This window comes from Bos taurus, chromosome 20 (assembly GCF_002263795.3).
Source record: "Bos taurus isolate L1 Dominette 01449 registration number 42190680 breed Hereford chromosome 20, ARS-UCD2.0, whole genome shotgun sequence".
Lineage (NCBI taxonomy): Eukaryota > Metazoa > Chordata > Mammalia > Artiodactyla > Bovidae > Bos > Bos taurus.
In genome coordinates this window covers 22,352,265-22,366,311 of record NC_037347.1, presented here as the reverse complement: position 1 = coordinate 22,366,311, position 14,047 = coordinate 22,352,265, and the positions used below count along the sequence as shown (strand labels likewise).

At 36.9% G+C, this 14,047-nt stretch overlaps 1 protein-coding gene, 1 long non-coding RNA gene and 1 pseudogene across 3 annotated transcripts in view; 2 read left to right on the top strand and 1 right to left on the bottom strand.

Moving 5' to 3' along the window:
- Positions 1-14,047, bottom strand: part of LOC104975241 (uncharacterized) — a 66,873-nt gene that overhangs the window by 23,550 nt on the left and 29,276 nt on the right. The window lies entirely within an intron of this gene.
- MAP3K1 (mitogen-activated protein kinase kinase kinase 1) overlaps positions 1-14,047 on the top strand; it is a 77,266-nt gene that overhangs the window by 51,117 nt on the left and 12,102 nt on the right. For both annotated transcript variants that reach the window (NM_001205906.1, XM_005221498.5), the window contains exons 6-11: positions 284-432; positions 6,180-6,301; positions 6,931-7,012; positions 7,127-7,310; positions 9,632-9,910; positions 13,195-13,316. In NM_001205906.1, the coding sequence (NP_001192835.1) occupies positions 284-432; positions 6,180-6,301; positions 6,931-7,012; positions 7,127-7,310; positions 9,632-9,910; positions 13,195-13,316 (938 nt within the window). The remainder of the gene's footprint in view (positions 1-283; positions 433-6,179; positions 6,302-6,930; positions 7,013-7,126; positions 7,311-9,631; positions 9,911-13,194; positions 13,317-14,047) is intronic.
- On the top strand, positions 3,096-6,171 carry LOC107131566 (small ribosomal subunit protein uS8-like; annotated as a pseudogene).

Genomic DNA, 14,047 nt, shown 5'->3' with positions numbered 1-14,047 from the left:
GTCATTTCAGAGGTGTGAATGTATTTAAGGATTACTTGATGTTTGTAAATAGTTCTCTTATAAGCTATTGACTAATTAGTTTTTTTCTTCTAGAGTGAAAAAAAGTAAACACTGACCTATAAAAATACTGTTCATAGTAAACTATATGTATTCTTATTTTTGAAGCTCTTAAATTGGCTTTGTGAAAAACTTATGAAATAAAAGCCAAATAATTCAACCTAGACAACTCATTATCTGTACATTATGGCACAAATGTCATGTTGCTGTCTTTTTTCAATGTTAGGTTGAGAGTTTGTTCCAGAAATACCACAGTAGGCGTAGCTCAAGGATCAAAGCCCCGTCTCGTAACACCATCCAGAAATTTGTTTCACGCATGTCAAATTCTCATACATTGTCGTCATCTAGCACGTCTACATCCAGTTCAGAAAACAGGTCAGTACTTTTTAAGGAATTAACAGCATTATGCAGTGTTACTCTTTAATTTTAGGGTTTATTTATATATATATATACACACACACACTTGTTACGTTGCTCTAAAATGACTTAACTATTGAATCTTGGCTTTCAAGTTAAAAATCATGGGTAAAAAATATTAAAAGTCATCAAAGTATATTTGGATATTTTGTCCTGAAGCCTACAGTGTTGAAAATGGCACCTGAAATATCAGAATATAATAAATGTCCATTTCATAAGAAAAATTAAGGTATAAAGTAAGTGGCTACTGTTCATCAATTTTCACTTTGTGCCAAGCACCTTTTATGTTGTTTTATTAGGTAGGTTTTACCACTTTGGGAGATAACAAACTTGAGGCATTGTGTAAAGAACATGTCTGTAATTTTTTTTTATAAATTATGTACAAGGCAAAGTGGTTATCCAAAATTACTTTCAAATATCAGATCAGATCAGATCAGTCGCTCAGTCGTGTCCAACTCTTTGCGACCCCATGAATTGCAGCACTCCAGGCCTCCCTGTCCATCACCAACTCCCGGAGTTCACTCAGACTCACCGTCTATCGAGTCAGTGATGCCATCCAGCCATCTCATCCTCTGTCGTCCCCTTCTCCTCTTGCCCCCAGTCCCTCCCAGCATCAGAGTCTTTTCCAATGAGTCAACTCTTTGCATGAGGTGGCCAAAGTACTGGAGTTTCAGCTTTAGCATCATTCCTTCCAAAGAAATCCCAGGGCTGATCTCCTTCAGAATGGACTGGTTGGATCTCCTTGCAGGCCAAGGGACTCTCAAGAGTCTTCTCCAACACCACAGTTCAAAAGCATCAATTCCTCGGCGCTCAGCCTTCTTCACAGTCCAACTCTCACATCCATGCATGACCACAGGAAAAACCATAGCCTTGACTAGACGAACCTTTGTTGGCAAAGTAATGTCTCTGCTTTTGAATATGCTATCTAGGTTGGTCATAACTTTCCTTCCAAGGAGTAAGCGTCTTTTAATTTCATGGCTGTAGTCACTTTCAAATATAGGATTTTTAAATTTCATGGTATAACTGCTTCTCTCATAGATAGTCCTCAGGGAATCCTCATTACAGCCTGTTTTACATGTGAGAATATAAGTAGGCTCTTCCGAACAGAGAGACTAATCATTTGTAATTAAGAGATACAATACCCATTAATCATAGTTATTAATTAAAATCTGTGTTGCTTCTCAGATTTTTCCATTGCCTAATTGCTGATAAGACTAAACTCATAATCCTGAAAGATCTGAGTTGTAAACCAATATGACAGGTGTGGAAAAAATTAAGAGTATTATCATAAAAAGTCATGCCAGTTTTCTTTCTTTTCCAAAATTTCTTTATTGGTTTTAATGGAAAAAAAAAATGAGGTTCTTAAAAATTACTCCAGAAAAGAGTACTCCTTTTTTTAGAAGGGCGCCTCCTACGTGTTCTCAGGAACTTCAGTCTGAAGCACTGGTCTAAGTGATAGTGTCGTTTTCATTCCATCAGTCTTTTAAGTATTGTTGAGGAATAGAAAGTGATGGTATCAGGCAAGAGCGTGATGAAGTAAAGAACTGAGAGAGAAGTGTTTTTTTATCTATGGAAAAAGTAAATGTTTGAATTTTCTTATTTTTTATTAAATGGATTGATTTTAGAATGAGAGTTTTATGAGTTTTTGGGGGACATTAGAGATTTCCAAGTTGACATGGTTCAGTGATAAGTAAAACCAGAACTGGTCATGTGAACAGATGCAGAACCAAACACTCCCGACTTGTGGTTGAGGACTCTTTCTCTTAGCCTTCATTTCTTCTAAATAAATGGAAAAAATTAGCTTTATTTCTCAAGCTTCCTTACCCAAACTTATTCTAGAGCCTTTTTCCTTTTGATTCATATTTCTGTAGCTTTTTATTTTGGAAAAGAAATTAATGCTTAAAACCAGGTAGCCAGTAGAAAGTCTCTCTCTCTCTCTAAGATGAAAAAGGCACCCTCTAAATATGGGCTGCCATAATTCGTGGGTTTTTTCTTTTAATTTATTTATTTGGATTTATTGTATCCAAGGGGGGAAACTGAAGAAGTTGTAATCTTAACTAAGAGTATACTGTGTAGGTAAGAAGGTTAATGTTTCATATAATCACAGAATTTTATGTCTAAAGTAAATATTTTAAGACTAAAATCAAGAAAAAGAAAATTTATCTGGAGATCTTATCACATTTTATATTAATTTAAAAATAGTATATAAGAAGCACTGAAAAACAGATTTGGGACAGATTGAATGTATTAAAAAATAATTAACAAAACTGTACCACCAAAACAATAGAAACCTGTGATCCAGTACAGAAGTGGGCAAAGAGCATGAGAAGAATTTTCACAGAAGAATTTCAAGGGGCTAACAAACATATGAAAATTTTTCAGGCAATCAAAAACTAAGAAAATGCTTATTTAAAAATATATATTATATATATATATCAGATTAATTTACAGAATTAATAGATTGTAATGAGACAGTTCAGTTCTTATAAGATATGCTTTACTATATATGTAAAGTGGTATAGCCTTTCTGGAAAAAAGTAACGTGACTTTTGAAAATATTTATAGTCATTAATCCAGTATATGTATTACTTTTTTTTTTTTTTTTAAGAAAAAAAATTTAATCTGAAAAATGCCCAAGACTTACATATATGGCTGTTTCTCACAGTACTATGGTGAAGAACTTGGAACAACTTAAATATCCAGCAACTGAATGGTTAAGATATACCCATATTATGAATATCTCATGCAGCCATTAAAATTATGCTTTTGAAGACTATTGAATGGTATGAAATAAAATCCAGATTATACTATCTGTCATGCATGAACCCATTTTTTATATATAAAAGGTATTACAGGTGCTTAAATAAATGAGTAAAAATTTTAATTGTTTTTAACTGGTGGTATTACAGGTAACATTTTTATACTTTAAATACTTAGGGCTTTGAGGGTTATTGGGACTCTGTCACAGCTATTCGGCTCTTCCCTGTAGCTGAAGTAGCCACAGACAGCATGGGGCATGGCTGCGTTACTCCCAATACTTCTCATCTTATTATTTTTAAACAAATATAAAGTCATGACATAATTTGATCTGCAGCTTGCTTTTTAAATAAAAAATGTTTTCACTTTATATATCAAGAACATTTTCCTCAGTACAAAAATATATACTACTTTCTTATTACAGCCATGTAAGATTATATGGATATAACACAATGTATTTTGCTATTGCCATAATTAATGGACATTTGTGCTCAGATGCTCAGTCACTTCTGACTCTTTGTGGCCCCGTGTACTATAGCCCGCCAGGCTCCTGTTCATGGGATTTCCCAGGCAAGAATACTGGAGTGGGTTGCCATTTCCTACTTCAGGAGATCTTCCCAACCCAGGGGTTGAACCTGTGTCTCTGTGTCCCCTGAATTGGCAGGTGGATTCTTTACAACAGCTCTATTTTTTTTCTTTTTTTGCCTAATTAAATGCAATGGATTTTCTATTAACTTGAAATATTTCTGAAGGAAAGCATTCTAGAAAACAGGTTCTTTAGGTCATGGATATGTATGTTTAGTATCTTAAGAAATACTAGCAAAGTCTTCTAAAAATTTTAATTTTTTCACTCCCACCAGTAGTGTATATGAGAGCCTGTTTTCCTATCAGTATCAACCTATTTAATTTTTGTCAGTCAGATTATCCCACCCCCGCCAAAGACAAATAAAATAAGAGCTTTATTAATATAACATGTATTTTGTACTTCTCTTTTTATGTTTATTCACTATTGGTCTTTCTTAAGTCAGCTGCCTTTTTATCTTCTTTGCTTGTTTTACTACTGAGTTGCTAATATTTTTCTTACTGATATCATACTTTGTATATAATGGGAATGGTATATACAGTATAATTATATTTATCATATAAGTCAAATACACATAATAAAGTTACAGTTTTGCCATAAATGAAACCATTCTGTACAAGTTAGAATTCTGTCATGTTATCTGCTATTTTTTCATCATATAGTACATTATAAATATTTTTCTTTGTCATTATGTATGGATCTCTGATCCTTTTCAAAGGCTTCATAGTGTCTGGGTGTACTTTTTTTTTTAACCTCCTTTTGATGTTCCTTTGGTTGATTTTTTTTTTTTCATTATGCTAAGTAGTACTGTAATGAACATTCTCACACATATATCTTTATTATTTGTATCTTTATTTCCTTATGGTATATTCCTAGAAGTCTAGTTGAAAGATTGTGTACATTAAGAATAGTTGTTTCTAGCTCTTTCCATCATCTTTCCATGCTGCCATAATGATGTGCTTGAATGTCCTGGCTGATACTTTCAAGAGTATCAATAATGCTGAAAAGAGAGGCAAATGCCAGATGCTTATTAGGCCGTGCTCATCATCCAGGTCATTGTCAGGTTTCTAACTGTGATGATGAAGCATGGTTACATTGGTGAATTTGAAATCATCGATGATCACAGGGCTGGGAAAATTGTTGGGAACCTCACAGCCAGGCTAAACAAGGGAGGAGAGATCAGCCCCAGATTTGATGTCCACCTCAGAGATCTAGAAAAATGGCAGCATAACCTGCTTCTGTCCCATCAGCCTGGTTTCACTGTACTGACAATCCTACCTGGCATCATGGACCATAAAGAAGCAAGACAAAAACACACAGGAGGGAAAATACTTGGATTCTTTTTCTAGGGGTGTAATACATACAAATAAAATGCCTCAGAGGATCAAAAAAAGTTGTTTTTAGATTTTTTTCTAGGAAAGTTGGACCAGATTATATACTCACCAAAAATGTCTGAAATAGGCCTTCATACTTAAGGATGGGGAATAGATGAGTTCTATAGTCCTTCCAATACTTGAAATCTTGACAGTGTTGGCATGTAGTATGTTTATACATAGATCTTAGGGTAGTTCATTTATTCAAAAGGTGCACTAACAAAATTTGGGTGATACATATATCTCTTGAGATTTAGTTCATTTATTGAATTATATTCATAGCAAGGAAAGGTTAAACCACATTCAAAATTACTGTATATTATAACAGCAGATCAGATCAGATCAGATCAGTCGCTCAGTCGTGTCCGACTCTTTGCGACCCCGTGAATCGCAGCACGCCAGGCCTCCCTGTCCATCACCAACTCCCGGAGTTCACTGAGACTCACGTCCATCGAGTCAGTGATGCCATCCAGCCATCTCATCCTCTGTCGTCCCCTTTTCCTCCTGCCCCCAATCCCTCCCAGCATCAGAGTCTTTTCCAATGAGTCAACTCTTTGCATGAGGTGGCCAAAGTACTGGAGTTTCAGCTTTAGCATCATTCCTTCCAAAGAAATCCCAGGGCTGATCTCCTTCAGAACGGACTGGTTGGATCTCCTTCAGAATGGACTGGTTGGATCTCCTTGCAGGCCAAGGGACTCTAAAGAGTCTCCTCCAGCACCACAGTTCAAAAGCATCAATTCTTCGGCGCTCAGCTTTCTTCACAGTCCAACTCTCACATCCATACATGACCACAGGAAAAACCATAGCCTTGACTAGACGAACCTTTGTTGGCAAAAATACTTCTCAAGTAGTTTATGTACACAACGCTCCTAAACAAGAATTTCTAATGAATTTTTTCATAGTGTGAAGAAACCAAAATTGTTTTTAGCATATGGCTTTAATTCTGTTAACATTCTTTTGTAGTTAATGCCTTTGTGTCCCCTTCCTTATAGTATAAAAGATGAAGAGGAACAGATGTGTCCTATTTGCTTGTTGGGCATGCTTGATGAAGAAAGTCTTACAGTGTGTGAAGACGGCTGCAGGAACAAGCTGCACCACCACTGCATGTCCATTTGTACGTGGCACCTTTTCTCCCTGTGCTTAGTCAGCACGGTTCCTCTAACAGCTAACTGTATGATGTAGGATTTTAACATGGCCTTTGGCGACACTGGTGAGGGGCGAAAAGAAGTACATACCTAGGCCCTGTGTGAACTTCTCAACAAATAAGACTTTAGATTTGTTAGGAGATGAGCTGTGTGAGCAAAGAAATGTTATAAAGTGTGACCCCTGGTAATGAAAGGCGTGCACAGAATTAGAAACAGTTCCGATCTGGTGGGTGCACCTGGAGGGAAGGGGATGGAAGAATGCCTGGGCAGGGCGTGCCAGAGAGGGTAACGTCAAAGCAAGGTTTGCATGATGTGACCAGATTATCAAGTGGGCAGGATGTTTTGGAAAACAGTAAATAAGATACTTGTTACATAACTAATAGCATTTGCAAAAATTACGAGCATCAGAATAATCTAGCCTACTGTGTTTTCCTTTTAGGTAAACATTATAGGTAAACGTCCTTTAGGTAAACGTTATATAAGTTTTGAGGCTCCTTCCATATATAAACCCTATACTAGCCATTATGAATAATTATTACATAAATAGTAAATGTTAAACATTTATGTTTTTGTAAGTTTTTTTCCCATAATTTTTCAGGGGCAGAAGAATGTAGAAGAAATAGAGAACCTTTAATATGTCCCCTTTGTAGGTCGAAGTGGAGATCCCACGATTTCTACAGGTAATAATTATGCGTTAATGATTTGGATATGTTTAATAAAGAATAAAAATGCTCTCACAGTGTCCTTTAAATCTGCTAATTCTTCTTAGCAATCTCTGTTCACTTTTCATTCAGCCACGAGTTGTCCAGCCCTGTGGATTCCCCTTCTCCCCTGCGAGCTCCACAGCAGCAGACCACCCAGCAGCATGCCTTGGCTGGGTCCCAGCGGAGGAATCAGGAGGGCAGTCTTACCCTTACTCATTACGGGACTCAGCAGATCCCTCCTTCTTACAAAGATTTAGCTGAGCCTTGGATTCAGGCAAGTAGTTCTTGTTCTTCATGCCTCAAAGAACCATTTGAGGCTAGTTAATGTAGTTGTCTCCCCAGTTTATAATTTAAGAAAGTACTTTTGCTTGCCTCCATCATGACTTGTATTCCACTGAAAATTTTAATTTGACCTTTGGTGTTAATACTTTGCTGGGGCTTCCCAGGTGGCTCATTGGTAAGAAATTCGCCTGCCGGTGTGGGAAATGCAGCTTCAGTCCCTGGGTGGGGACAATCCCTTGGAGAAGGAAGTGGCAACCCATTCCAGTATTCTCTCTTGCCTGGGGAAATCCCATGGACAGAGGAGCCTGACGGGCTACAGTCCATGGGGTCACAAAGAGTTGGACACGACTGAGCAACTAAGCATGCACGCACGCATGTATATTAATACTATGCCGCTTATAATAGAGCTGGAACTTTAAAAATTCTTTGCAGTCTCACCTCCCACCTCTAGACTAAGGGACATAAAAGTGAATATCCTTATTCAAGGATAGACACTAGAACCATTTAATACCAACTTGTTCCAGTGTTTAATCCCACTCCTGCCAAGAATTTGTTATTTTTCTCACTTGTTGCCATTTAAACTCCGTTTCTCCAATTGGTATTCTCATGGCATATGTCAGGTACTTAATACTTAATGAATGGAGGAATAAGAAAAAATATATGGCATTTACCTTGTATATTAGTCATTTTTATTTGTAAGAGTAGTTTCCATTCCTTTACCTTCTCTTCTGCTTAAATGCTTTCTCATCCTTAGTAGATCAGAATTTCAGTCGGTTGGTTGGATTCTAATGGTTTTCTTTGTTGTTATCTGCTTAGTCTATTATTTTTTAAAATGTATAATCCAAAACCAGACAATATCTCCAATAGATTATAGTGAAATAAAATGTTTTTGATAATCTGGTAAATTCTATTAAATTTGTAAGCAGACACAGGTTAACTCATTACGCTTATACATACAACAGTAGAATTTCTCTTTTTCTTTTTGTGACTGTTATAGTCCTGAAGCTTTAGAATTCTCTTTTCTTAGCATGTTAACAACCCAATAGGATTCTAATAAAATTTACAGACTTAATAAATATTTTATCTAATTCATTAATGGTATTTAACATAGCCCCTCACCTGCCCCTTCATGATTCCTCAAGAAAACTCTCAAGTTGATACTGAGTCTTGGATGCCATTTTTTCAAGGCAGAGGTCTAGTTTGTTTTGCTTAAGCTGTAGGTTGGACTAAGCTATATATTCTTGTTTTTTTAGGAGGACTATCATATAAGACATAAGACTCATGGTATGCTATTTAACAGTGCTGTGCTTAGTCGCTCAGTTCTGTCCAACTCTTTGCAACCCCAGGGACTGCAGTCCGCCAGGCTCCTACATCCATGGGGATTCTCCAGGCAAGAATACTGGAGTGGGTTCCCATGCCCTCCTCCAAGAAGTCTTCCCAACCCAGGGATCGAACCCAGGTCTCCCACACTGCAGGCAGATTCTTTACCATCTGAGACACCAGAGAAGCCCCATTTAACAGTGCTAGGCATACAATCAATTCACTAGATTCTAATTGATTTAAGTCTCCTTTACTATCATTCTAAAACAGAACACACAAAAACTGTCATTATTTGTTTCCCCCAAATCATGTTTATTCAGTCTCTAATAGTTAGAAATTTTTCATATAATGTTATCTTAGACATTGTTTACTTTTAGCTAACTGATCCATAATGTCAAGACCATGCACCCCTTCTTTCAGGACTCTCTGGCTTTGCAGAAGTGGTAGTAATTACTATAATGATATACACTTCAATTATTATACGTATTTTTCATTATCCTTTGCTGATTTGAACACAGTTGTTGTTTTTTAGTCTTGTGGGTTTTTCCACTCTATTCATTGTATTTTTTTCTAATTAACCAAGTAAGAGAAATTCTGTTAACTTCTTAAACACCTTGCTCTAGTACCTTTCTTGATTTGGTCTTTTAAAATCTTGCTTCAGTTTTTTCTCTGCAAACTATGTTAACAAAAATAAAAATTTGGGGTTCTTCACAGATACATTTAGTTTAAGTACAGGAGCACAGAAATATATATATATCTATCTGATTACTTAATGGTGTTCACTCTTAGTTTTACTGGAGCTAATAAATGTTAAGGACTTTTGATAATTACTAGTTAAATTTGAGTAGGTTCTTATGGACACATTTGAAAATTTTATAGTATGGTGAAGATTTAAGAAATGTCCTATTTTCCTTTAGTAATCAAAAGTCATACTTAATTCAAAACACTTTAGTTTTTCTTCACATTGAATTCATTTTGTCTGTTTGACTATAGGTATTTGGAATGGAACTCGTTGGCTGCTTATTTTCTAGAAACTGGAATGTAAGAGAGATGGCTCTCAGACGTCTTTCCCACGACGTTAGTGGGGCTCTGCTGTTGGCAAATGGGGAGAGCACTGGAAATTCTGGGAGCAGTAGCGGAAGCGGTCCAGGTGCTGGAGCCACCAGTGGGTCTTCCCAGACCAGTATCTCAGGAGATGTGGTGGAGGCATGCTGCAACGTTTTGTCAATGGTCTGTGCTGACCCTGTCTACAAAGTGTACGTTGCTGCTTTAGTAAGTAGCTTTATTCTCTAACTGTACCTTTTTTGGGTTTGCGTTGGGTTGTTGGTTTGTTTTCTTTTTTTCCTTCTTGACAGCTTGCAGATATCATTTTTAAGATTCAGTAAAACTACATAATTTGATTTTGGAAAATCCAAATTTTGTTTTTATTTTATAATCCCAGGAAATTGCAATTTTCCATTTAGCATCTTCATCTAGATTCTACTTATTTTAATCTGGTCAAGTTTTCTTATATGCTCTTCTAAAGTAGCAATAGTTAGCTGTTCATATCTTTGTTTGCCTTACCTTATACACGACCAGATTGAAAATATTTTATGGGATAGCAAAGTAACCAAAGTTACCTTTGGTTTTATAAAAAATTTAGTATTAGACATTAAGAGCTGATTTTTAATAAACATTGTATGGAAATTCAGAAACCTTTTCACAAAAGAGGGCTCTGTAACATAAATTACTGAGTTGTTTTTCTAGTTTAATCTGTTAGAAGCTGTGTTTCATGTTGAGACAGAATGACAAGGAGGCTGTTCTGTAATTTTGTAAGCTAAAATTATGAGTATGTACATCTTTAGAACAGTTTCTCAGCCTCCACACTTACTGACATTGAGACAGGCATCTTATGCGTCGCAGGATGTTTAGCGACATTCCTGGTCTTTACCCACTACATGGCAGTGGCAACCCTCTCCTCTCCTTAGTCATAACCACCAGTAGTGTCTCCAAGCATTGCTCAGTGTCTCCTGAGGGTTAAAAATGCCCTCAGTTCAGAACCAGTGCTTCAGAATAATTCTTACCTGATCTTTTGAAAACTCATTCATCTCTCTGCTTCTATTCTTCCATGCGTGCTAAGTCACTTCAGTCTTGTCTGATTCTTTGTGACCGAATGGACTATAGCCCTCTAGGCTCCTCTGTCCATGGGATTCTCCAGACAAGAACACTGGAGTGGGTTGCCATGCCCTCCGCCAGGGGATCTTCCCCACCCAGGGATGGAACCAGAGTCTCTTCTGTCTCCTGCGTTGGCAGGCCGGTTCTCTGCCACTAGCGCCACCTGGAAACTTCCACTCTTACTCTTTTTCTAATCCATCCTCTAACAACTATGCCTGTAAAATCTTCTTTTTGAATAGCAGTATGGCGTAGGGTTATGAACATTAGTTTGGAGTCAAAATGGAGTGAACTCATAATTTACCATCCCAACTGGAATACTTGAATAATTTGCTAGTTAAACTGGGACTAGCCTAGGCTGTCTGGTCAAAATCAGAGAGAACTTGATTCAAATTCCCATTCTCCAGTGTGCTGGCAGTGTAACTTTAGGACTCTTAAATTTTAGCTTCCTCACCTATAAAATAATGAAAATATTTATCTCTCAGGTTTGAAATAGAAACCTCTAACCATAATGTCTAGTGCATTGTAGCAAAGTTGAATATAGTGGCCATCATTGTTCCTTAAATGCCACTTTATTCCCCAGCTCAGAAACCTTTAGAGGTTTCTGTTTCTTCAACAGCATTTCCTAAAGCATATTCTGTGGAAGTCTGGATGGGTTATGAGAAGTTCCCTGAAGAAAGAGTCTGTGTTCAGTTAAAATTGGTAAGCACAGAGTCACATGAGGTTAAATGGGTCTATTCACTGAAAGGCTTCTAGGAAGCTTTATAAGTTAATATACATTAGGAATCTAATCATAGCATAAGATGCATTATCTCCCAGACTTATCTTACCATGGTCTGTTTTTCATGTTAGCATCTTGAGGGACCCAGCATCCTACAGAATACTATAGAATAAAGACCAGCATGCTGTAGAATAAAGATTACTTCTTTCTTCTTATTGTTTTCCAGCATAGAGCTTCAGACATACTGAACTGTTTGGTATACCGCTTTACCATCCAGTTGTTTATTACCAAGTTCAGATGGTGCCCCAGTGCACTTGTGAGCTCCTAGAGTAGAGGGGCTCTGAATGATACTGTCTTCCGATTCCTCTACGGTTACTTAGTGTGCCAGACACCGTGGGGGCAGGTGTGGTTCCTGCCCTTAGAGCTCTCCTTTCCCTCTCCCCCTTCCTCTTGCCCTTCTTTGTTTTCTCTTCTCCTCTCTCCCCATATATAATTTTTTGCTGAACCATTTGAAAGTTGTGTGTAGGCATCATGACATTTCACTTCCAATACTCTAGCATGTATCTCTAATTATCTCCTAAGAACAGATACATTATTCTGTATAACCACAATGCAGTCAGCAAGCTCTGAAAATTTAGCATTAATAACAATATTATTATGTACTATAAAGTCCATATTCAAATATCCCCAGCTGTCCCAACTGTGTCCTTTACAGCTAAAACCACAGACTTTACTCAGATTTCATCGGGTTTTCCATTAATGTCTTTTTTCTCTTCTAGGATCCAATCCACAGTCTCACGTGTCACTTAGTTATCATGCCCCTTAACCTCTCCCATCTGGGACAGTCCCTCAGTCTTCCCTTGTCTTTTGTAGACCTTGACACTTTTGAAGTGTATTGGCCAGTTATTTTGAAGAATGTCACTCAATTTGGTTTTATCCGGTATTTTCTCATGATCACACTATGCATTTTTTGTAAGAACACCAGAGGTGATGTGCCCTTCTCAGTGCTTCAGTATCGGGGGTGCATCACATTGGTGTGTCTTATGGTTGGTGATGCCATCATCCTTCATCACTGGCTTGCGGGGATATCTACTGGGTGCTGTGAATTCACTCTTAGTAAGGGTCTTGGGGCAGATACTTTGAGACTATGTGAAAACTCTGTTTCTAGCCACAGAGTTATCTTGCCTACAGCAATCATTACTGTAGTATCCTAATGATGAGCTTCTATTTCCCATATTCCTTCTGTATTATTTAATTGTAACTCTTTTATGAAAAAGATCTGTCTTTTCTCATTTATATATTTATTCAGTTTTTTATTTCTGTCACCATAGACTTATGGGTATTTATTTTATTCTTTGGGTTATATTTCAGTACTGTCATCATTTACTTTGTTGCCCAAATTATTCCAGCTTTAGCCATTAGAGGCTCTTTCAGATTGGCTCCTTTTCTCATTTTCTTTTTAAAATAACTATTTTGAAATTAATTCAGACATTTAAAAATTACAAAAAATAGTTGAGAGTTCCCTATTTATTCAGTCTTTTATTTGTATCAACTCATGGATTCTTATTTATGGGTCATAATCTATTCCTATCATTGTTTTATTTCTCAAAGTGTCTCAGACTAGGCCATTGTCTCTGATGCTTTTTAAGTGTAGTTAAACTGACCTTCAGTCTTTTTCCCCCAGAAAACGTTGAGAGCCATGCTAGTATATACTCCTTGCCATAGTCTGGCAGAAAGAATCAAACTGCAGAGACTTCTCCGGCCAGTTGTAGACACCATCCTAGTCAAGTGTGCAGACGTCAATAGGTAAGGCCCTATAAATGAACCGATTCAAACCCGCTTGTCCTAAAAGCCTAGCACGGAGCCTCACACCTGCTGAGTGTAGGATACATGCTTATTAAATGAGGTCTGGAATATTGTTTTCTAATGTGAGATTTGAAATTACCATGTAACGTTTAAAGCTCTTAAGGAGTAGAAAGAAGAACTAATGGCATGTGAAAAACAGGATAACAAACTGCATGGACCTCCACATTATTGTGATTCTTTTATTTTAAAGTAATATGCTTAAAACTGAAATCCAGTTGATAAGAATAGCTGATATATGAGGTATAATCTCATTTTAGAGAATGAATTACACAGGATAGGAACCAATAAAATTATTACACATGGTTTGTATTATCAGGACCAAAAAAAAAGATTTAAAAAAAACTTCATACTTTTGTGATGGAATTTTACTCTATGACACTTTATGTCAAATAACAATAATTCTATATATCCCTGCAATATCCTTAAAAATCAGCAAGGGACAGAACAGCCCTAATTGGAGGTATAAAATACAAAGTAGAGAAATGAGGTATGGTGATAAAGGAACATGACGAGCTATGCTTTTATTAGACTACTGGTTCCTTCTCTCTCTCTCTCCTTTTTTCCCCTTTCCATAAAGTGGGAGGAAAAGACCATTTTTCATACAAAAAGCATAACCCAGTCAACACATTGGGCAGTTCTAATCTCTTCATGTCCCAGCAGATCCCAGGTGG